The sequence below is a fragment of the Alexandromys fortis genome, unplaced genomic scaffold (assembly GCF_014885135.2).
Source record: "Alexandromys fortis isolate MF-2015 unplaced genomic scaffold, M_Fortis_MF-2015_v1.1 scaffold_56, whole genome shotgun sequence".
NCBI classification, from domain to species: Eukaryota; Metazoa; Chordata; class Mammalia; order Rodentia; family Cricetidae; genus Alexandromys; species Alexandromys fortis.
The window spans coordinates 9,043,646-9,068,072 of record NW_026067935.1 but is presented as its reverse complement, the minus strand read 5'-3'; the positions used below and the strand labels follow the sequence as shown (position 1 = coordinate 9,068,072).

Sequence of the window (24,427 nt, the reverse complement as noted above, 5' to 3'; positions counted from 1 at the left end):
GATCTGGGAAGGAAGAACTCATCTGCCCTAATCATACCAGAGCAATCCACCACAAATCTTGGATCTCCCCATTGGTCCATTTTTTTTTTGTCAGTTCAAGTCTAATGTCAAAAAAAAAAAAAAAAAAAAAAAAAAACCCCAGAAGCAAATTTTAGCTAAAAGCGAATCCTGGTTAGCAGCCATTTTTATTTGAGACAGGATCTTATTATGTAGCTGGGGCTAGCCTGGAACTCACTATGTAGCCCAGGATGGTCTCAAGTCACAGAGGTCCACTTATCTCAGCCTCTGAAGTGCTGGGATTAAAGTTGTGTGCTAATCTACCCGGCAAAGGTAACTATTTCAAATCAATGGAAATACTGGTAAGAAGAGAAATTTGCTATGTTCATCTCAGTCCTGCAAGGTTTGACAGCAAGTCACACTCTGGAGCTGTTAACCTGTCTGCAACAAGTGACAGGGAGTGTCAAGGCAGCTGGCTTCGTCTCTTTCCTCCACTGGGTGGTAGAAAACGATTTTGCCCTGTCTTCATTCGGCTTGAGTGGTGACCCCTTTGCTGTCAGCGCATGCGGCAGCTTCCTGGAGAGAGGCTTCGTGCACGTGCAGATTCCAAGCTGCTCTGGTAGCTATAGCTACCAATTCATCCTCCAGGCTGATGCCCTGTGATTCAGTGGCCTCGCCACACTGCTCCCTCCACAGCAATGCGTGATGCAGCTGGAGACTTGCTGTCCCTGTTTGGTGTTAGGAGGAGCAGGCGAGAGCACACTGCCAGCTCGCTTCTTCCTTCTGCTCCCCAAGTAGTAAGTTACAGAATATACACTTTGGGAGCCAAGGCTAACGGGGGAGGGGGGAGACACACGGGACCTCACCTATTCCTCTTCTAAGAGTAAGCGGTCACAGAACAAGGTGTGGTTCTCACCAGCAGCCCAGCCTCCCATGGTGTCACTTATCTGCCATGCTCAACAAACAACCCTGCCCCCCTCCCCAAATATTCCTATTAATGCAGATTCACAGCTAAAATGGCTCCAGATTAAAGCCGAGTCAGTCATAATTGAGAGGGTGCTAAGCTGGGTGACGATCAAAAGACATTTGATTAGGGGGCCTGCCAGAACGCAGAGCTACAACCACAATTTCCATGCACAGTGTAATGGATATTATGGATAATTACCCAGAGTGCACTACTCAGCCACACAGCTGCCTACAATTACACCCCCAACAGCTTCCTCCTCGGCTTCACCCTCTAAGCTCCCCCACGACAAGTTCTTCCAGCTTTTCCTGGGAGCTGGTGGTATCTTCCTGACATTAGCAAGGACAGGGCCGTCACAGTTACACAAGGCGTGGAAGAGGGGGAAAAAATATCAAGCGCTGTGCAGGCCAAGGCTCAGGGCTCCGAAGATGTCAAAGGGCCCTGCATCGGACCTCAAGGCTGGCAATGAAAAATAGTTCCTCAAGAAACAAGGGTGGGGTGGCGGGGTGGCTCAGTGGGCAGAGGCATCTGCTCCCCTGGACTGGATCTTCTGGACCCACATGGTAGAGAGAGAGAGAGAGAGAGAGAGAGAGAGAGAGAGAGAGAGAGAGAGAGAGAGAGAGAGAGAGCGCACTCCTGTGAGCTATCCCCTGATGCAGCACATGCAAGCGTGCATGTGTCACCCCCACAATAAAAATGCATCGATGTAACCAAAACACCGCAATGAAGACTGCTGCTTAGTCAACAGAGAGGCTCAGGGCTGCCATGGGCTTCACCCAGGTGACTTGGGAGCCACTTGGCATTTATGAGCATTCTGGGTTAATATTGGTTCCTTCATTAAAGTGAGAAAGCAGGGGCCCTCTGCCATCTGTCCATCATTTTCCTGACTGCTGGCAGGAGAGCGGAAGATTCAATAACAGCCTTGCTGAGGTTCATAACCAGGTTTACCTGCAGCTGGACAGCCTGTGCTCAGGCCCGAGGCGGTGGCAATAAAGCCATAAAAGCTCCTGCTTGTGAACGAGATGAATCAATAAGAGCTGCCCACACGGACAGGCTGCCTTCCATTTCCGAAAGCCTCGGTGAGTCAGGGTACGGGCTTATCACCAAACCTCGCGTTAGCCAGGCCGCACTATCAGGAAAGCAGGGAGGAAGGGGTAGCCTATGTGGGGCAGTGGCCCCCGCCCCAGCATGGCTGGTGGCTCAGGCTCCATCTCCGCACAGCTGAGCCCAATCAGAGGCTGTTTGTAGTACTCCCCGTTGAGAGCATGTCTGCGAATAAACAGGAGACAGGGAATGCCACAGACATGGTGTGCACACAAGTGTGTACGTGGTGCTGTGCTCACAGGGAGGCCCGAGGTTACATGTCTTCCTCAATTGTGCTCTACCTTCTGAAAGCAAGCCTCTCTATCCCTGGAACTCATCCATCTGATGAGGCTGGACAGCCAATGAGCTCCAGGGAGCTGCCTGTCTTTATTCTGGGATTACAGATGTGTGGAGCTCTGCCTGGATGTCCCAAGGGGTACTGGGGATCCACACTGGAATCGCCACTCTTGGGTGGCAGGCGCTCTGTATATAAAACCCATGTTTTATACTACTTTAAATGAAGCCTGCCTTTTCTGACCAATGCAGGATGTCCCAAGTTTCTATACCACGTTTTCCTCCTTTATCTATCTCAGCCTTCAGACCACGTCCTTCTTCCAAACAGCGTCAGGTTGTTGCCTTCTGCGGCTCACTCTGCAATCCTTAATGGAACGCTTCCCAAGAGGGCTGTTCCCATTTCTATTGTACCAACTCAGGGGCAGAGGCTGCCTAACCACGCACTATTAAAGCAGTGTATGTCAGCCGGTGAGCATGTGTATGTATGTGTATCTTTTCCACCTACAATTTTTAAAACCCTAAACCAAATGATAATGAAAATTAACTCCCTTTGGCCTGCGATGCACTGATAGCCTGGTTTAATTCCCTATATTGTATGTTCAGAAATGGGTCCTATGGGGACATGGTACTCACTGAAGACAAAGCAGTGGGTTCAGTTTTAGGTTTTTCTTTGAAAAGTTCTGGGCAAAAAGACGGTGAAAATGTTTCCTTTTTGGAGGGAGCCTCGATGGAGAAAAAGCTTCCATAAAATTGGGCTGACAAGCAAGTCTATAAAACAGCAGTTATCAATCTATGGGGTTGTGACCCCTCGGGGGAGGGGTCAACGACCCTCTCAGAGTGGTCGCCTTAGACAATCTGAATACCAGATATTTACATTATGATTCATCAAAGCAGCAAAATTACAGTTATAAAGCAGCCATGAAAATAATTTTATGGCCAGGGGTCACTACAACACGAGGAACTGTACTAAAGGGTTGCAGCATTAGGAAGGTTGAGAACCACGGCTATAGAGTATTTTCTTAATTAGTGATTGGCATGGGAGGGTCCATTTCATTGTGGGCAGGGACACCCCCAAGCTGATGGTCCTGGTTTCTGTAAGAAAGCACTCCTCCATGGCTTGTGTCAGCTCCTGCCTCCAGGGCGGACGTGGAAGCATCAGCCAAACAAACAACAACAAAACCAAATCAACAACAAAACCCATTTCCTCCCCAAGGTGCTTTGGTAATGGTGTTTGATCACAGCAATAATAACCCTACAACTAAACTCAACAACCAGGATCCTACATAACATACTTAAAAAGGGAAAAAAAAGTATTTATATTCTCGGGCTGGGGACCTGGCTCAGCAGTTAAGACTCTCTGCTCTTGTAAAAGACCCAGGTTTGATTCCCAGCACCCACATACCGCCTAACAACCACCTGTAACTCCAGGATCCAATGTCCTCTCCTGGATTCCATGGGTACTGCACACATATGGTACACCAACATACACCCAGACACACATACATACATGTTTATAAAAATAAATACTTTAAAACCATTTAGAGACATGGGAAGTATGTAGTGGGGTCAGTGAGACGGCAACAGGCTAAGGCACCTGCTGTCACCACCAATTCCGGCAACCTGAGTTTGATCCCTGAGCCCCACACACAGGAAGAGAACTGATCCCCTAAGTGGTCCTCTGCCTTTCACACATATGCCAAGAATTTAGTGCATGTGTTGCATGCAGACCCACATTAAACAAACTCATGTTAAAAAGGAAAAGAAATATGTAGTAGGATAAATGCATTACACAGTATGTTCATACAGCCTCAGCTGCAGGCTGTAACAGAGTAGGGGTAAGAGCAACAGGCTGTAACACACGGTATGTTCATACAGCCTCAGCTGCAGGCTGGTAAGAGACTAGGGGTGAGAGCAACAGGCTATAACACACAGTATGTTCATACAGCCTGCAGGCTGTAACAGACTAGGGGTGAGAACAACAGGCTGTAACACACGGTATGTTCATATAGCCTCAGCTGCAGGTTATAACAGACTAGGTTTGAGTCTGTGCTGCAGAATCAGCATTTTGGAAATACAAGGAAGAACACAGCCTGCTATCATGCCTTCGCCCCTCACTTTTTTTCTCCCCAGGAGTGTTAAAATATTTTTCATGGTCTACAATGAACCATGCCTGTTCGTTTGGCAACATGCAGAAAACTGACCTACTGATGGGAAGAACGCTGCTGCGCCCACCAGCTGGAGAGAAGACAGCAGCGCGCACTTGAAACACAAAAGCCTCACTCACATCCAGCATCGGCCTTGGTGGTTTAAACAAGAAACGTGCCCCATGGCATGCCCCATTGGTGCCCAGCTGTGGAGCTGTTTGGGGAGATCCCAAAGGCATGGCCTTGCTGAAGGAAGGAAGTCCTTAAAGATAGGCTTTGAGGTTCCACAGTCCTGAGCCGTTCCTGGTGCTCGCTCTCTTTGCTTCATGTTAATACTCGAGCTGGGAGTGCTCAGCTGCTTTCTCCTGCCACCATGCTCCCCGCTGTCCTGCCTCCCTGCCGCGGCAGAGTCTAGCCCTCTGTAGTGTCGAGTCTAAACAAACTCCACACTGCTTCACTGCGGCAGCAGAAAAACGAAGTTAGATGTCCAGACTCACCTCTTCCGGTTCTATCAGCTTAAATTCCATGCCTCGGCCAGTCCAGGCAATGAAGTGGGCATTGGCTGGGTCATCAAGAAGGGTGACAAGGAACTGCCACAGCTGAAGAGAGCCTCGCCTCTGGTAAGGAGGCCCTTCTCGATACAGGGTGGGCTCCTGCTTGACCTTGCCTGCAGGGGACAGGGGTCCATATGTTATAATTGGAGTTGGAGCTTTGCTTGGATGTGCACAGAAAGCAGTGGTTTCCAGTGGCACAGCACCGAGTTGTGGATGGGCGTCTTACCTTCCAGTCTCTCGGGCACCACGCAGGTGTCATCGAAGTATAGCCTGGGGTCCTTTTCATACGTGAATCCTGAAGGTTTAAGGAGAGAGACCACACCGCTTAACATCCTGTGCTGTACGAAAAACTATGGCGTTAAGGACTAAAGTGGCATTCTTTAACGTAACCTAAGAACACTATTATCATCGTGTGTGCACAGTGTGTGTGTGGGGGGGACATGCGGAGAGCAGAGGGTAACTCTCTGGGGTCGGTTCTCCTCTCCTACCTTTTACAAAGACACTGGGACCGAACTCTCTCACTAACCCATATCGTTTCCTTCTGGGTTCCTAAGTTCTCCTGTTGTACCTATGCCAGACCGAATTTCCAGAGACTTCCTAAGGACTCAAGCATTCAAGTTCTGTTGTCATTGCCCTGGCCTCAGTGAGGGCTGCATCAGTTCGTGCTATTGGGACTCAGGCTGCAGGAGCTGCTGAGTCACGTAGCTTCCCTCAGATCTTACGAAGTTTGGAGGGGCCAGTGCTGCTGTGATTAACCTGTCTACTCTGGTCACCCTGGCTAGTTCTGCTTTATTTCTCTACAGTGTCATCATTTTCCATCAATCTTCCCGGCAAGCTTGCCCAAGCTATCCATACACCTCACGGGTTACAGCAAAGTAGTGAAGGAAAAGAAGACGGGTAAAGATGCAGGCCTGCAGGAGACGGAAGACCAGCATAACTTAAGACAAGTGCGGATCGCTAGCCCCAGACACAGCAGAAGAAATCAAAGTCGTCCTTGTGGTAGAGTTGACAAAGAAAGGAAGGGTCAAGAAATGGAAACTGTGCAGTATGAAGAAAAATCAAGAATGAAATAGCAAAGGCACACAGTGAAGGGGCCATGAGAAAGGATGGCAGTCTGGACCACCAGATGGCCTGCCTTCCATGTCACAACAAGATGTGTGGTTCACACCCATGGCAGCTAACGGCTTCTGTGCTCTCTGCCTGAAAGGTATTAGACTTGGTGTTCAGTGCTTCAGCTCTGGGTTTGTCTCTGGCTTAGTCCCTGGTTGATTCACCTGGCTCAAGATTTAGTCTGTGTGCCCTAGACATGCAGAGGGGACAAACAGGGGACTCTCTGTAACATGAAAACCCCACAGGTGAGGGAGCTCAGATGTAATCCCTTTCCTGTTATCCTTGGCTTCTTCGGACCAGGTGAGGGAATGCCTTGGCAGGCCTGGCACCATCTTAAAAACAGTGAAATATGTAACAGATTGTTTTGATCTTTGTGGCATTCATCTTTCTGTCTTTAGCCTCGGGCATGATTTTTTGATGGTTTAACAGTATCACATAGGGGCTGGAGAAATGGCTCAGTTGTTACAAGCACTGGCTACTACACCAGAGGACCTAGGTTTGATTCCCAGCATACACATGGCAGCTCACAACCATCTGTAGCTCTGGTTCTAGGGAAATCCACTGCCCTCTTCCGGCTTCTTCTTCTATGCCATGCACATGGTACAGCCATATATGCGGGCAAAACACCCACAAGATACTCAAAATTTAAGAAAGAAGTGCATTTTATTGGCTTTCTTTTTTTCCCTGATTGACTTCACTAAAAATTTAGGCCACATACCATGCTGATGTGAGCAGGTACTAAGAACACGGTACTAAGAACAGGTACTAAGTCATGGACCTTATTCTATTAGTTTATAATGTCTATCAGATTAAAGCAGGAAGCAGGTAGCAAAAGAACAGGAAATAAATGACATAGTATAGCACAGGGATTAAAGAGTGCACGCTCTAGAACGAGACAGGTTGACCCCGCTTAGTTGTGTGACTTCGAATAAATCAGTTCCACTGTGTTCAAGTTTCTCTACTGGTACCGTTAGGAGGATTTAATGACTTAATGAGTTTCCTGCTCTATCTTCTCAACAGAGTGTAAGCAGAGCTTCCAGTCCGCAAGCGTGAAACTAATGACACCTAAAGAGAAACAAACGCAGTGGCAGACTGTGACAAGCACTGTTGAGAGACTGCATGATCCCGTGTCTGGTGTGGAAGGCTCATGCCTTGCACCCCAGTGCTCTGAAGGCAGAGGCGGGTGGATCCCTTTGAGTCCCAAGCAGCCGAGGCAGCAGGATTAGCAATGAGACTGCCTCAAAAACGAACAACCAACCAAGCCACCCTGAAAGACAGCATGGTAACTTTAATCCTGACATCCCCTGCCACGGAGTCAAAAACTCTCAAGGTAAGGGTCCTATCCTAGGCATTTTAGTGACCTCACGGCACCTTGCACATAGTAAGTGTTCAAGCAATATTTGAGGTACCACAAGAGCTCCTGACAGTTTAAGCAAGGAAGGTAGACAGGGTCTCATGTAGCCACATAGCTGTGCATGACCTTAGAACCCCCACCTCCCAAGTGCCTAACACCTGGCAAACTGACTTTTATGACAAGCTGGTGTACTTGACGCTATCAGCAGAACAATTCCGTGCGTCATGCTTTTGCCCTCAGCTGCCAGGAGGTGATATATTTCCCACCTTCCATATGTGTTTTGCTACCCCGGCACTGTTTAAATGGTCTTGTTATAAAGCCATCGGCAGTGAACTGCTTTCCGGCTTACACGCCCGTCACACCTGTCACACGTGCCCCGCTGTTCTCAGCGCTGTCCTCTGAGGAAAAGAGAAGGCATCCACAACCCCACCAGACACTCAAGTCTTGTTAGTTTTCAAAAACTTATAAGGAACATCACTCGGGAACATTCTGTGGTTTCTAGTTATTGCCACACGAGGTCCTCTAGCACACCTGGAAGAAGTTCTGGTCTGAGCAATAAAGTCAGCTGAGCTCACATCTGCAGTTATTTCAGTTGTGGCCAGAACCATCTAATCACCCAAATAAAGGCGCAGGGAGGAAGAGCCTGCTTGGAGGGCGAAGTGGAAATGAAAGACTCGCAATATCACACAAGGGCTCCAGGTGAGTACCCGAGGCAGGCCGGCTATCGCAGCAATCAGAGATGCCAATCAGAAGCGCTTGTTTTGATTAACTGTTTCCTAGGCATCTGTGGTCAGGACAGCGAAGGAAGGAGAGACAAACCGGGCCAAGATAATTTAGAGCAGTTTAAAAACACTGTTTTTTTTTTTTTTTTCCAAATTTACTTTTTTTTCCTCCTTCAATGTGTGCGGTCAGCTGGGCAAAGGAATAGGTTGGAGGGCGGAGGGTGGAGGGTGGAGGTGGCTTCACAAGATGGTTGTGTGTGTAGTAAGCAACCCGAAATCTTACTAAAAATATTTCCCTTGAGAGCATGCTCTTTGCTAAATGTTGTAATTACACAAACTGTGTGCCTCCCTCTCGTCCCTGCTCTCTCCGCATGTGCTCTGTGCAGACATCAGCCGCCTCGACAGGAACAGGGAGGGATCTGGAAGCAGCCTACACAGCTGTGTCTACACAGCCAGCGGGACAGTAGACAGCCTGCCCGCTCAGGTCTGGACACTTGCTGAAACTATCACAGAGCACACAGCAGGGAAGAGGCCCTGGTCTTGCTTAGCCTAGGGGAAGCCCCTAGTCAACTGGTCACTTGCTTTTGTTTGTTTTCCAGACAGGGCTTTTCTGTGTAGCCCTGGATGAAATGGACTCACTCTGTAGACCAGGCTGGCCTTGACCTCACAGAGCTCCGCCTTCCCTCTGCAGAGCTCCAGAGTGCTGGGGTTAGAGGTGTGCACCACCACAGCCCAGCTTCAACTAGTCACTTGAAGAACAACCAATGCTTTCTGAGTATCTAAAAGGCCACAGGCAGGTGGTCAAAGTCTCAAGTACATGGGATCTCACCCTGGAATTTGGGGGTCTCACCACTTAGAATAAAGCCTTACTTCAAAACTTTTTAAAAGCCCCCTCAGGTGAGGCTAAGGTACAGCTGAGGTTGAGTGTGGGTTTCAAAACTGAAGAGAGACTTCTGGGCTCCATGTTGGAGCCTTTGATTCAATAGCTACACTAGGTGGTTTTGTACGTCAACTTGACATAAGCTAGAGTCATCAGAGAGGAAGGAGCTTCAGCAGAGGAAATCCCTCCATGAGATCAAGTTGTAAGGCATCTTCTCAATCAGTGATCCACTGAGAAGGACCCAGGCCATGGTGGGTGGTGCTATGCCCCGGGCTGGTGATCATTGCTTCCTATACCCAGAGCAAGGTATAGGAAGCAAGCCAGTAAGCATTCCCCTCCAGGGCCTCTGCATTGCCTCCTGCCTCCGGGATCCTGTCCGACTTCCTTCAGTGATGAACAGCAATGTGGAAGAAGTTTAAGCCAAATGAAATAAACCCTTTCCTCCCAACTTGCTTTTTGGCCAGTGTGTTTGGCCACAGCAACAGGAACCCTAACTAAGACAGGGGCTCTTGGGAATTTGTCTATCCAAGCTCTAAGGGAAGCTGGTGCCACCAGTGTGGGGGAGACAGAGCTCTAATGTATTTATGTGGATGGATGTGTTTGACAGAAATGAAACATACTTCAGGAGATCCACTCTATGGAAAAGTACTTCCCTATCTCCGCGCTTGGAAAGGAGGTCCTGACTCCACCGCGCTGCCAAGAAGAGTAACTTCTAGCCCAGTGTAGACCTCTCAGGCCTTTCAGCTTGGAAATTTCCTCTCGGCCCCACAGGGCTCCTTCCCATCACATGAATGGACTGATCTGCCATTGCCATCCATTCATGCAGGAGCTATGCACTCTGCAAATGGTCCTTGCAGCTCTGACAGCTCAATTATCTTCCTCCCACACTGTGCCCCACCTCTGGATTCCCATCCAATTACTTCTTCAAACAAGTCCTAAGACTTAAAAGTTGGCAACTATACACTGGAAACAGACAACAAAATGCTGGCCTTCATGAAACCTGGCAATAGACATCTCAAAAATGTCTTGGCCCTTTAACCCAGAAGGGTCAAAAATTTAGCTTCAAGAAGTAATCAAGCAAACATGGAAATATTTAATTAAATGAATTAGATGAATGTTCATTTGTAATTATTTTGCTGAGGTATCTGAATATTTAAAATTTAACAAGAAGGTCATAGGCAAATGCACCCTCACACAGTACGAACTATGCAGCCACCATAGAAGAAGCTGCTGAGAAATACTGGATCTGGGTGATTTCACTGGACAGATGTGGAGTGAGATGAAGGTTGGGTTTTGGGCCCTGAGGGGCTTGTCTCAGAATTTTGGGTCTACCACCTTCCAAGCCATATCATTTAGAGTGAATCTTGTGAACTTAAGAGTTTCAACAGGTAACAACATCCATCTTACATGACTGTTGGATGATCAAATGGCTTGCATGCGAGTAAACCGCTTAGGAAAGGGTTGGGAACAAGGTAAACACACAGTCAAGGAATGACTCCCGCTAAAAGACTCGATAAAAGGAGTCCTGGCATGATCTGTACATTCTGTATAGATGTATGCACAGAAAAGCAAGCTCATGACTTCCTTTGGACAGTGAAATCTGAATTTTATATTCTGTATCTTATAGTCTATGCTCTCTAAACCATGTGTAATCCATATTTATTGCTGACAGAAAGAATAAGCTACGAAGGTTTGTACTGTGAACAAAAGTAGCAGAAAAGCAAAGGAAGGTTCTCTAGAAACGCTCGGATTCCAGCTCCTTTCTGATCATTTCCTTGAGGCTGCGTGCTACACTTTATCTATGAATCTTCTAAAAACGTATGCATGACATTAGAGGGCATACTGCGTGCCACACTGAAGGTCAGAGGACAATTTGCCAGAACTACTTCTTCCACCAAGTGGATCCTGAAGATCAAACTCGTGGCAGGAGGCTTGGCAGCACCTCTGACCACTGAGCCACCTTTGCTAACCCTTACTCTGTGTTTACCAAGGAATACCTTGAACTTCTGGTCCTCTTGCCTCCACCTCCTGAGTGCTGAGATTATAGGCCTTTGCCTCCTTGCCTGGCTATCTGTTGTGCTCACAGCCTTATACAGAGCCTCTTGATTGGTAGGTGGCCCTCCACCAGCCAGGCTACACCCCGCCCAGCATCTTGACTTCTTTGTATTACTGTTAGTCCAATTAGCTTGGTGTTACGAAAGATAAGGTCACAGATCCAGCTCTGCCCACCGCTCTTGCTCCTAATTAAAAGTATCTCAGACCAGTTAGTCAGTTCTAAAGGGACTGTGGACTAGAGCCTGAACAGACAGCATCCAGCGCTCATCCTTTGTGTATGTGGTTGTTTGAAACCTTACATCTGGAGGTCAGAGGTCAATGTCAGACATCGTCTATCACCTTCACCTCATTTTCTGGAGACAAGGCCTCAAACTAAAGCCAGAGCTCACTAACTGGCTAAACCTTAATGTGCATTTACTCAATAAACATCAAGACATTAATTCATGTTTGTCTCAAATCACTTCTTTTTTTCCCTCCTAGCTGTCCTTAGTTTATCCAATGAGAAAACACCTCTGTTGCGCCCTGTGTGTTTTGTACAGAGCAGACCACTGCAGAGTCTTCGCAACTGTCCTATTTGTTGCCATCCTTTCCTGCGAGCAGCCAGCTCTCTCTCCAGCTCTCTCAAGGCCTGAAGAGCAGTGACTTCCCTTTCAACAATCATCCATTACATCACCGTTCCGACGATGTGCTGCCCACCCAAACTAAGGGAAAAGCGGAAACGCGCCCTACAGTTCTTTCCCAAGATGTCCTTGGACCCATGCAAAACCTCCTGACCTGAGACCTAAGGGCCCAGTTTAGGCTGACACAGCTGGAAACATAGACACCAAGTTCCCCTTTTCTTCGTGTGGTCCTAGGAACTGTGCACAGTGAGGGCCACTGCCATTCACGACGACTACAGCCTCCGTGCTTAGGCGGCTGGCTCACAGTAACTGCCGATTCCTATCACGGAGCTCTCAGACGCATGAGCTGCGGAAGGCCTAACCACTGACCTCAGAGCTCAGTTTGGAAACAGAGTAATTCTAAGTTAAGCATATGCATTACCAAAAAAAAAAAAAAAAACCAAAACTAAAGGAGAAAAAAAGAAGAGGAGGAAGAGGAAATCCTCCAACTTCCCCGTGTGTGGTGGCACATACGGCCCCTGCCCCCAACCAAATTAACTATAAAAGGGCGAAAGCGAGCTCCTTACCGTCATGGTTGCTGGAGAAATATCCTCCTCCTCTCATGTAGGACTGGCAGTTAGGCACTTCTGAAAGGGAAGCACAGATGCACACATTCTTCACTGTCCCTACAGAACAGCAGAGGATACGCCGGGCAGCACAGCCCTTAAACCCACGCCCCAGGGCCATACTGTTTATCTCTTGCCAACCTGACCTAAATCAGAGGTACTTGGGAAGAGGGAGTCTCCACTGAGCAACTATCTCTGTCAGATTGGCCTGTGGGGCATTTTATTGATTGATATGGGAGGGCCTGACCCACTGTGGGAAGTGCATATCTGAGGCAGATCATCCTGAAAGTGTGTAAGAAAGCAAGCTAAGCAAGCCATGATGAGAAAAAAAAAAATCAAGCCAGTAAGCAGCGTTCCTGTGGCCTCTACTGCAGTTCTGGCTTTGGCATCCCTCAATGGTGATGGACAGTATAATCCCTAAGCCGAATACCTAACCCTCAACCCCACTCCCTGCACTACCTAGTTGCTTTTCATGAGTGTTTTATTACAGCAACTAAGAATCAACCTACGACAAAGGGCAAGTCTTTGGGGCCTTGTTCTGTGGAAGGGTACCATGCTAACAAACAATATGGTAAACACTAGAACCCAACACCTGCAAGCAAGACCGCCTCATCAGGACGCGCAGGAGAAAGAAGAGAGCAGCTTTGTCCTCGTCTCACTCATTTCAGAAACCAGCGAACAACTCATCTGGCCAGAAAGCTAACGGTAACACGAGAAGCCGGCTTTCAAAGGGGCTTTAGGATGGGGTGGGGGAAGATGATCGCTTTAGACCTCTCCCAGTCTGCTCCTGTGGCCACTGAAGCTCACAGCCAATTCTGCTGCCAGAGATGAGGGTATTTAAGGCCGAAGGGATTAGTGGAACTAAAGTGTTGAAGCCAGGATGAGAACTGGCAGAGTGGGTACTGTAGTTTGGCAAGCATGTTTTCTCCATGTTGGATCTGCTATGCTGAAACTAAACCACACTCTTTGAGCGATCTCTTCTTCAAGTCCCATGAGAAGAGTGACCCGGGAGCACACTGGGACAAGGCTTCGGATGTGATGCTTGCTTTTCTTCAAGGGAATGGGATGAGACCAAAAACTGACTGAGACAGATAAAAATTTGTCAATGGGTGGGGCAGGGGTGCTGGAGAGATGGCTCAATGGTCAGGAGCACATACTGCTCTTCCAGAGGACCTGAGCTTCAACTCCCAGCATCCACATCAGGCTCACAGTCACCTGCAACTCTAGCTCCAAAGGATCTGACACTTCTGGTCTTTGGAGGAACTCACATACACTGATACAAGCACATAACTAAACTAAGCTTGCAATTATATATGTATTTTTTCATATATATGTAACATTTATTATATAATAAATATTATAAAAATGAATGAATAATCACGTGCGTGTGTCAATGCTAGCCCAAAAGGATCAATGTTACCATCATGACTTGCGCCAGCAGCTATTTTCCATCAGAATGTGGTTAAGTTTCCCCCTTACCCTACTTTCTCGATTCCCCCAAATGGTGCAATCTATGTGTTCTCTCAGAGACCAAGAGCCCCCCCAAATGGTGCAATCTATGTGTTCTCTCAGAGACCAAGAGCCATTCTATACCCTGTTCCACCCACAAGGGCCATTCAGATTCAGATTGATCCAACCTTCCAAAGGGGATTAACAAAAGTCCACAGTGAAAGGCAGAAGCACCTAACAGCCAGGAAAGACTGGGAACACTTCAGCAAAGGGGAGAAATGTGTTTTTATACCTACAGCCTGCAAGGCTCCAGGTGTGCTTTCCTCTGGGGTCCCAATGGGTCTGGCCCACAAGACACAGAGAAGAGAGGTCAAACAGCCTCTTCATATGCTGAAGCTCCTAGACAAGCAGCAGTGACCCTCACAGGTCACAGCTCTACCTGGGTCGGCTGTACTGACAACAAAGCCACAATATATGAAAACACAAATTGTGTTCCTTGTGTCCAGTGCCATTAAGGGTAGGGCATCATCCAAGTATGAGTCCAGCAATCCTCAGCTTTGACTCAGAGGTATACTATATACGCTTCTGAATATCAGTACTTAATTCATTAAGTTCTTTGAGGGCAGTGTTTTGCTTGTTTGTTTTGGTAGGGCATGGAACTCAGGATATTGTATTCTATATAGTGAGCTGCACACCAACACCTGAAGACAATTCTTAAACAACGATTACTTAAAGCATGGCAGACAACGGACTCAGTACTAATCAGACAGATGAATTTTGAGAATACAGAAGCCAATACAATGAGTTTATGCTAACCTGAATCGGTGCAATAATCTCGGGGTTCCTGCTTGATTCCCATTGGTGACTGGAACCCATGTGCTGGAGGACCAGGCATCCCAGGGACCCCGTGTTCATAGAGCGGGTCATGGTATTCCTGCTTGAATCCCTGAAGGGGTGGGGGAGCAGCGGGGACAATAGGCTCCGACATCTGTCGGTGGTAGCTGGGGCGATTATCTCCAGGAACTCCTGACTGAGGAGGGAAGGGGTGGCAGGGTTCAGACAGCTGTCGCTGAAATCTGGAAAAAGGAAAAAGTTACATTGTTTAATACAAAATGAATACTTACTATGATTCAGCATTGGGGAGTGGTCACACATCTGGTTTAAAAAGATGAATTAATGTCTAAGTTAAGAAAGTTATGTTGTTCCATTATTAATGTGTGTATGTATATGGACACGGGTGGGTGGGCACATGTGCCATGACACACGTGATCGAGGATCACTCTGTGGAGTCATTCTCTCTTTCTACATAGCTTCTAAAGACAGAACTCAGGGCATGCTGAGCGTATATAACATGTACCTTTAATGGCTGAGCCATCTTGCTGGCCCACGAATTTTGAAAAGAACTAATGACCTACTTGGTATGGGTGCATACCATAAAACTGCCATAATTAGAATATAAGAAATGAAAAGTCAACTGGTAGATCAAAGAAACCGATTTTTTTTAAAAACATCAAGAACTGTCAAGAATATTGCAAAATATACTTTTATTACCTGTTAAATTAAGCATTTCAAATTTGTAAGGAAGGTTAGGTTCCATTTTATACTACAGTCTAAAGCATCGTACGGCTAAAAGATTTCGTATTATGAATATATACGAGGACTTACACAAGCCGGGGGTGAGAGAAGTTATGCTAACATCAGAAACCATCAAGATAAACATGGGCATGAAATCAAAAGTAAAACACAGAAGTGGGAAGTGAAAAAAGTCACCTGTGATAGCCAGAAAATGCCAGAAACAAAATCAAGAGTAAAACTGGGAACACAGCAATATTGACAGGGTTCTTACTTTTATTTTATCTGTTTGTTTGCCTGAGTCTCAGGAAGACTCCAGATCCTCCAGCCCCAGGCTTCTGAATGCTAGGATTACAGGTGAGTATCACCAAGTCTTTCAAAAGCTAACTGAGGATCAGCATCTCAGCATGGTGGTTTGAATGAAAATGGCCCCCACAGGCTCATTTATTTGAATGCTTAGTCACTAGGGAGTAGCAGTACTTGAAGGCTTACAAGGATCAGGAGGTGAGGCCTTGTTGGAAGTATGTATCACTGGGGGTGGGCTCTGAGGTCTCCAAAGCCCAGCTAAGCCCAGAATCTCTTTCCCATAGATCTGGATGAAGCTCTCCACTCCTCTGCCAGCACCACACTTGCCTGCTGCCATGATGATAATAAACTCTGACACTGTAAGCAAGCCCCAATTAAACACCTCGCTTTGTTAAGAGTTGCCTTGGTCATGGTGTCTCTTTACAGCAGGAGAGAGGGTAAGTCACTGAGTGCGTGAGGCAGACGGGAAAATCAGTCATGAAATAGTAATGGCCATAAATAAAAAGTTTATTAGTGACCATAAAAGGGGGCCAGAGAGAGGGCTTGGAACACTCGCTCCTATTCCAGAGGACTCCAATCAGTTTCTGAACCCTACTGGGCAATCCTCAACTGCTCCTACTCCAGCTCCAAAAGACTGGATACCCTCTTCTGGCCTCTATCCTGTACACAGAGGAAAGGGGGAGGGGAGGGAAGGAGAGGAGAGGAGAAGAGAGAAGGAGAAAAAAGACCAAGTTGGCTAGTGAGATGTTTCAATGGGAAAGGCACTTGCCACAAGGATTTGGTCCAAGACCCACATGGTACAAGAAGAGAACTGATTCCTATAAACTTTTCTCTGACCACACACATGCTGTGTGGTGTACACACTCACATAGCAATAAATAAATATAATAAACATTTTTTTTTTACTAAAAACAAAAATTACCTTGGGATCAGACTAACCGAGGAAGTGAAAGACCTATACAATGAAAAATTTAAAATTCTGAAGAAAGAAACTAAAGAAGTCACCAGAAGATGGAGAGACCTTCCAGGCACATGGATCGGTAGGGTTAATATCGTGAAAATGGCCATCCTAGCAAAAGCAATCTAAAGATTCAAAGCAATCCCCATCAAAATTCCAACTCAAAAATTTTCAGATATTGAAAAAAAATCTTAGAATTCATAGGGAAACAATAAAAACCCAAACGGCCAAAACAATCCTAAACAACGCAAACGCTGTGGGAGCTATCATCACCGCTGATTTCGAGTCAGATACACCGTAAGCAGAAACAGCATGCCACTAGAATAGAAGCTGACATCATGGACCCAAAAGAAAGTTCTCGTTCCTGTTGTCTTCAACAGATAAAGCGGTGCTGGTCAAACTAGGTAGCTACATGGAGAATGAAGCTTCAACCTTGTCACTCACCCTGCACACAAGGATCTCAACTTCAGACCCCAAACTCTGAAACTTCTAGAAGAAAAAAGTAGGGAGTACACTTCAGGATACAGCCTTAGGTAGGGATTTCCTAAATAGGAACCAAAACCATCAGTCAATCGGGACTCCACAAAATTCAAATTTCTGTATTGCAGGAAGCTGTTAACCATGGAAGAGGCCATCAAATGGGGGGGGGGGTCGTCTTTGCTAGGTTACAGCTGACAAAGGATTAGTATCTAGAATATACAAAGAACTAAACACTAAAGCTAAACACCAAGAAAACAAAAGATCCCATTAAATCATGGGCTAGAAAAAGAACACGTGCTAAGAAAGACATTTTAAAATGTTGGCCACCCTCAGCCATCAGAGAAAGGCAAGCTAAACTAAACTATTTTAAGATTCCATCTTACCCCAGTCAGAATTGCTAAGATTAAGAAAACAAAAGACGTGGTTCTTGTTAATAGATGTAATCAAACAACTGGACTTAGATTGGAATCAATCTGTGTCAACAGGTGGCTAACAGATTTCTAGAGCATCAAGACTTAAACCCTTAACTTTAGAGATCTGGGCACAGATAAAGCCCAGAGATCAGCAAGATCAGTGCGCACAGGACCGCTCTTGGGTGAGTTCTTACTTAACCCCGCCTGCAAGCAGCATCATAAAAACCACCACGTTAGAATGTGATCCCTGAGCAACTTACACATGTATGTTCTTCTGCCTTCCCAGACAGAAAAGCCAACACTCTCAATACCCCACCACTGTGAGGTTCAGTGGGCACGGGTGCACTATTTCAGCAGAAACCCGAGTTCTAAAGTTCCTGTCATTTAAGAGTCTCCAAGTGAGCACACATATGTATGCAACTCAGGCTTGGGCAGACATTTCAAATACAGCCTCAGTCAGCAGCTCAAAACCTGAACTGGGGTCTTTCAAAACAGCACAAAGATATTGCAGAGGCTTTATTCTTTCTTCATGTAATTTATTTTACTTTTATTTAATTTGCACTGGTATTTTGCCTACATGTACGTCTGTGTGAGGGCAGCTAACAACTGTCTCTACCCCCAAGATCTGACACCCTCACACAGAGGCTTTATTCTTATTAGCTGTCCAAACCCTTTGTCACTTGGAAGAACAGCAGCAGGAACAGCCCCTCCTGGTTTCTCTTCTCCTGCCCCTTCAGAGGTGACCGCCACAAGTCAGTTCGTCTGATGGCTCCAAGATGGCCCACACCACTCAGGTCTGTAACCAGAGCCTTGGCAGCTGGCGGGACCAATGGTCCTGCTTCCGCTTATCCTCACCTTCTCGCCTTCCAGATTGTAACTCTAGAGCTGGCCTGGAATGGCCTCCTTAGGAGAGGACGCTTCCAAGGGCCCTATTCAGCAACTGTTCCCTCCCCCCAGCTGAGTTCTAGGATTTACCAAGCCAAGGCCTGGACAGATCTCAAAGACAGGGCAGTCTTTCACCAGCACTGCTCCGCACTGCTTGTTTCCAGAAGGGAGCGGTGGGGGTGGAAAAGGAAGCCTGGGGCAGGTCACGAGACCAACATATCTGAAAAAAGATTGGCTCGGAGCTTGCAGCTGTAACTGCTATTCTCAGAGATTAATAAAGTAATTCAGTACTCATCCTCAAAACACATCCTGTGAACTTTACTCATTGGCCTTCATCTGAACATCACCCCCCCACACACCCCAGCGATCTTTTTGAAGCATCTAAGAACGTGTGGTCCACATAAAACAGTCCCAACCAAGATGCTGCTGGGATCATCCCCAAAGGAGAGCAGCCCAATCATACCAGCCTCTCCTCCTCCTACCCCACCCGTGACCCCAGTGCGGCTCACGGGAGGGCACACTGGGTGAGCGAAGGGACACAGACTCCAGCACAAGGCTTCTGAGAGCCAGTTTATTTAAAGGCCAAATTATTTATTTATTTGTCAGATTTATATAGCGTCTTCCCTCTCAAGAGCACGCCCACACCACCAACATTTGGTTTACGTTATGAAAACTGTTAGGTTCTCTTTCTGCATTTCCTTTTTGGTCTCAGCTGCCAGCACACAGAGTAAACACAATGGCAAGAGAAGCAAGAGGAAAAGTACAGCTTCAACGCAGGGCACCGAGTGTCTATGCCTGGCAGGTGAAATGCGGGCGGTTCAGAGGTCACGTCACCCCGAGATGATGGGTAAGGTTCCACAAGAACCGCGCCACAGGCTTAAATCTCACTGGTAATGGCTAAGAGAACATGATGGAGAACAGGGAAGCAGCAGAGGCAAGCGAGAGCCTGGCGGTGAGGTCACAAGCTGCGCTGAAAGCCAGTCTCTACCACTGGCTCCCCGCGTGACTAAGGCAAGTTACATAACTGCTCTGAGCCTTCATTTTCTTCTCACCAGCGGAATAAGGATGACCAGGACACCTGCCCCAAAGATCTGTTGTAAAGATCACATAAGATAATGCGTGTTATTGGGCAGAGCACACTAAGTTCTCAATACACGCGACCTTCAGACTCCCAGCCAAAATCTATGCACTCCAAGCTATGCAAATACCAAGGCCTCATAGGGTCAGGGGATGGCCACACACACCGATCAAAGTAAGGACCATGAATTGTCCACCATATCCCCTTTTGAGGGACAGATGTTAGGTTTTAATTTTGAGTGACTCATTTATGCCCATCTGAGAAGAAAAGTGAGGCAGATTTGGCGAGCTGCAAGGGCAAGAGTTGCCACACCCAGGCATAACTCCAATAGTCAAAGGGCAGGGAGAAAGACTTTGCAATGCAAAAGCTGTAAAAATACAGCAAGTGAAGTCTGTACATTTGTGGTATCCATACTGTAGGAAAGAATCCTTTTGTTAAAAGTGTATTTATAGTAATGTCATATTTTTAAAACTTATTTGTTATTACGTGGGTGTGTATGATTGGGTAGGCTCATGGCAGCAGAGGGCAGAGGTCAAATATCAGGACCTACTTCTCTCCTCCCACCTTTCTTTCATGTAGGTTCCAGGGATCCAGGCTCGGGTTGGCAGGCTGTGTAGCACACATTTACCAGTTGTGACATCCTGCGGGCTCCAAAGCGACATTTAAAAATTTTAAAAGCCAGCGAGACGGTTATCTCAGCAATAAAGACATCTCCCGAGCCTGACCATCTCAGTTTGTTCCCTGGGACCCACACGGTGGAAGGAGAGGTCTGACTCTATGGGCTTTGGGGTTCCACAATCACTTCCCATCCCCTAAATCTGAAAAGGGGGGCAAGTAAAATCAGCCAGGCACCAGAACAGAGCCTGTGGGGGTCACAGCACAGGGGAAACACTGCTGGAATCACCCAAGTAGCAGGATGGGGGTTCAACTCCAGGCCTCTCAGTCTACATAACTCCAGAGCTACAGGCCTACAAGTTTTTGTTGCTGTTGTGCCCCCCCCCCCCCGCCCCGAGACAGAGTTTCTCTATAGTTTTGTAGTCTGTGGTGTAACTAGGTCTTGTAGACCAGGCTGGCCTCGAACTCACACAGATCCTCCTGCCTCTGCCTCCTGCAATTAAAAGCGTGTGCCACCACTACCCCACTTCAGCTTTTGTTTTTTAAAGATGTATTTTAATATTTTTATGTGTGTGTCTGTGCCCTTGAAGGCCATAGGAGGGCATCAGATCCCCCGGAGTTGAAGTTGCAGGCAATTCTAAGCGGCCTGATGTGGGATCTGCACTCAGGTCCTGGGCAAGAGCAGCAGGCACTCTGAACAGTTCTCTCTCCTGCCTCACCTAAGCAGTTCCTGCAACCGCTTTCAACACCCTATTAGTGATATCTAAATACAAACCACACTGGCCAAAGCACCAGAGGAATGCAGCTTTAGAAGCTAAGAATAAAGTTGCACAAAGGTTTAAAGTTAAAAGCTATGACAGAAAACCCTTAAACGACAAAACTCCACAACTCAGGCAATGTATCTAAAGGAGGGTTAGTGGAAAAGAATTAGGACTGAGGCAGCCGTGTAACTGGGGACTCATTTACAGAAGACAGAACAGACACAGAAAGAAACTAAGACAGACAGACGGTACTTGACTCGTGAGGCTAGATGTTTCTGCCAAGAAGCCAGCAGGGTCTGTCAAGGCTTCAAAAATTCCAAGTCAAAAAGACAGAAAATCCGATTTTTAAAAGATATTATGGACAACTCTGTGCTAATTAATTTTAAAACACATAAATGGGCAAATACCTTAAAGTTTTTATTAGATTATGTTTAGCTGGGGGCTTCACCCCAGCTCCTGGCATCCATTTTGGAATGTGGAGTAGAAAGTTCCCTGTCAAAGCCCCCTTCCCTGGGAGTTGCCTCAGTCCAAACTCCACCCCCGAAAAAGCTGCCAAACAGTGACCCCTCCCCAGAGAGGGTCAAGACCACTCCCACGGGCTATTTTAACAGCCCTCCCCTCCCCCCAGAGAATAAGCATGTGTTCTCCCCTTTTCCCTCTCCTGTGGTCTGGTCAATCCGGTTCCCCCTCCCCCCCTGCCTCCATGTTTTCCTGGGGGGCCACCCCCGGAGTGTTTGTATCCATTAAACCTGGACATCTTTTAGTTTGGTCTGATTTGGATTACTGCGTCGGTGGAGAGGTTTGTTGGTCAGAAAACACTTAACAGATTAAACTACATAGAAATTTAAAGCAAAACTCTAAAAGATAAAAAAAATTTAAGTGCTAGCCACAACAAGAATGCCAAGAATAAGTTTACCAGTAAATCTTGAAACAACTTCAAATAATAATTCAGATTCTACATGAAATAGTCCAAACATAAAGGCATCTTCTAACTCATTTGATGAGCACAGCTCCAGTGCTAAGCCTAACAAGGCCCCTGCGAGAATGAAAAACTACCTTATTCTCAATCACAAATTAGAGACAGAGGCCCTAAACACACGAGAAGTCAAGTTCAGCAACTGCATATGATTGACTACAGAGCAGGGAGGGCTCAGCCTGCAAGGAGCTTGTACCAAGCCCTACAACTTGAGCTATCCCTTAAAACCCATGGTGGAAGGAGTCAGGGGACTTTCCCAAGTTGGCCTCTGACCTCCGTACACGTGCTGCGCCACACAAGCTCCAAAATACAAATGTAAAAAAAGATCAACTGGGTTTGCCACATAATGCAAGGGTGGTTTCATATAAATCAGTGCATTATTAAAGGCATTGACAAATTTCAACACCTATTCCATTAACTTTTCCTGAGGGGTGGAAGGAAGTTTCCTTTAGTTTGACAAAGGGAACAACAAAAAAAGAAAGTAAGCAGCGAAATGCTGGAAACTAGCTTTAGAAGTCAGAACACCCTCTCCTTCAGCTGCCAGGAGAAAGGTCTTCAGTTTGTCAATGAAGGTTTCATTAACAATTCAGGAAACACAACAAAATAGAACTATGCCTTGCCTTTGATCCCAGTACTCCGGAGGCAGAGGCAGGTGAATCTCTGTGAGTTGCAGGACAGCCAGGGCTACACACACAGAGAAACCCTGTCTCAAAACAAAACAAAACAAAACAGAATCCGAGACATTTGGTTTCAGTCCCCGAAGTGAGCCCATGCTGCCATACACAACAAGCTGTTAGGCTGTGCTGAATCAATCAACATGGCTGTGCTGACCAACATGGCTGTGCTGATCCACATGGCTGTGCTGAACCAACATGGCTGTACTGAATGAATCAACATGGCTGACCTCCTGGAGCCTAGGCTCTACAGACAGAGAATGAACACCCTAGCCCCACAATATGCTACTCAAAAGCACTTTTGTTTTTGTTTTTCTTCCCCCACCTCAGGAACATTTTCTTAAGTTTTGTCTTGAGTTTCTGCTTTTCCTGATGTCAAGTGTGGGAGACCACATGGCATTTCAAGATTCTTAGAGGGAGCAATGTTTTCGGTGAAGCCTCTGCAGCTACACTGTGAGGCTTCTTCAAGTGGAGCTACAGTGAGATAGGATACGAGGAAAGACAGAAAACCCACGCAGCCACGAGTGGGTAGAATACAGCGTCTATGCTCTCAGCATTTGTGACCATCAAGACTGATCTGGCTGAAGGACAAACACAGCTTCAAGGAGCAGAAGATGGAAATCTGCTGGAGCTCGCCAAATACACGAAGATTCCCTCCCACGCCACCATGTGGGAGGAACCACCAATATAAATCACAGCTTGCAAATACGGTATTTATCTTTCAAAAATAAACTGCATTGTGAAGAACTCTATAGGCAGATTATATGGAACATTAAGAATATAATTTGACTATATTGTTTTAGCTGTTCAGAGCATGGCCACAGCAAATGACCAAGACTCTCAGCAAACATACTGGGGGGCAATTAGGAGGCCGTTTATGGAAGAGGACACAGACTCGTCACCTGGACAGACCAAGTGCATCACGGAACAAAACAAACACACCTTGGCCTATCGACTGAGACTAGATAACGCAGGGACTCCAAAGACACTGCCACTTACGAGAGGAGCAAAGTTCAGGGATAAAATGGTCTCACTGAGGTCACTCAGCTGTTAGTGGGGGTCCTTGCAACTCAAAAACAACCAGAAAAGCAAGGCAAATGGCATTTCATGTTTTGCTTGTCCTGATGTAAAATTAAACAGCAGCAGCAGCAACACAGCTTTTTTTGCTTTAGCATACAAAAAGTCTACACTTAACAAAGGCATGCCCAGCTGAGGTAGGAGAGCATGTTCTTCATGTTATGTCAAAGTGTTATGGTGACATATCTGCCAACGCAGTTCCAGGGGTGGAAGAACAAGGAATCTGTTTCTGTGTGTGCCTGCGCGCTCACAGGCACGTACAAGGTGGTGGGGAAACTGAAGACAAACTTCAGGGTCATCCCTCAGGTCCTGTTCCCGCCCCTCCCCCACCCCCAGCAGGGTATCTGACTGGGACTGGACCTGGACCTCACCAAGCAGGCCACAAAGGCTGGCTAGCACGCCCCAGGGACCTACTTGTCCCTAGCAGGAGGGTTACAAGCAGGGACCAGCATCCCTGGCTTTTTCACATGGGTTCTGAGAATCCAACTCGGTGGTTGTGCTTTTGCCTCAGCAAGCACTTTCAGACTGAGCGACCCCTCCCTGTAAGAATTTGCATTTTCCCTCCACCTCCTCATTCCTAGAGCCTCCAGTGTGCACTCAGCCCAAGACTGCACCGCTCTGGGAGAGGCCGGAGCACGGGAGAGCTCGGCTCTCATTTTGTTGCTGTAGGAGCTCACACACTGCTTCACCTTTCACCCCAGTTTCCTCGCGTCTGCCGTCACCTCCATGAGGTCTTGTAGTTTTAGGAGCATCATCACTACAGGCCAAGGGAAACCAGCAGGAAGTTCAGGACAGATAGGC

At 46.9% G+C, this 24,427-nt stretch overlaps 1 protein-coding gene across 3 annotated transcripts in view; it reads right to left on the bottom strand.

Annotated features, from left to right (window-relative positions):
- Etv5 (ETS variant transcription factor 5) overlaps positions 1-24,427 on the bottom strand; it is a 63,485-nt gene that overhangs the window by 7,523 nt on the left and 31,535 nt on the right. For all 3 annotated transcript variants that reach the window (XM_050146602.1, XM_050146601.1, XM_050146603.1), the window contains 4 exons: positions 14,648-14,907; positions 12,344-12,403; positions 5,263-5,331; positions 4,980-5,149 (listed from right to left, as the gene is read on the bottom strand). In XM_050146602.1, coding sequence (XP_050002559.1) covers positions 4,980-5,149; positions 5,263-5,331; positions 12,344-12,403; positions 14,648-14,907 — 559 coding nt within the window. The remainder of the gene's footprint in view (positions 1-4,979; positions 5,150-5,262; positions 5,332-12,343; positions 12,404-14,647; positions 14,908-24,427) is intronic.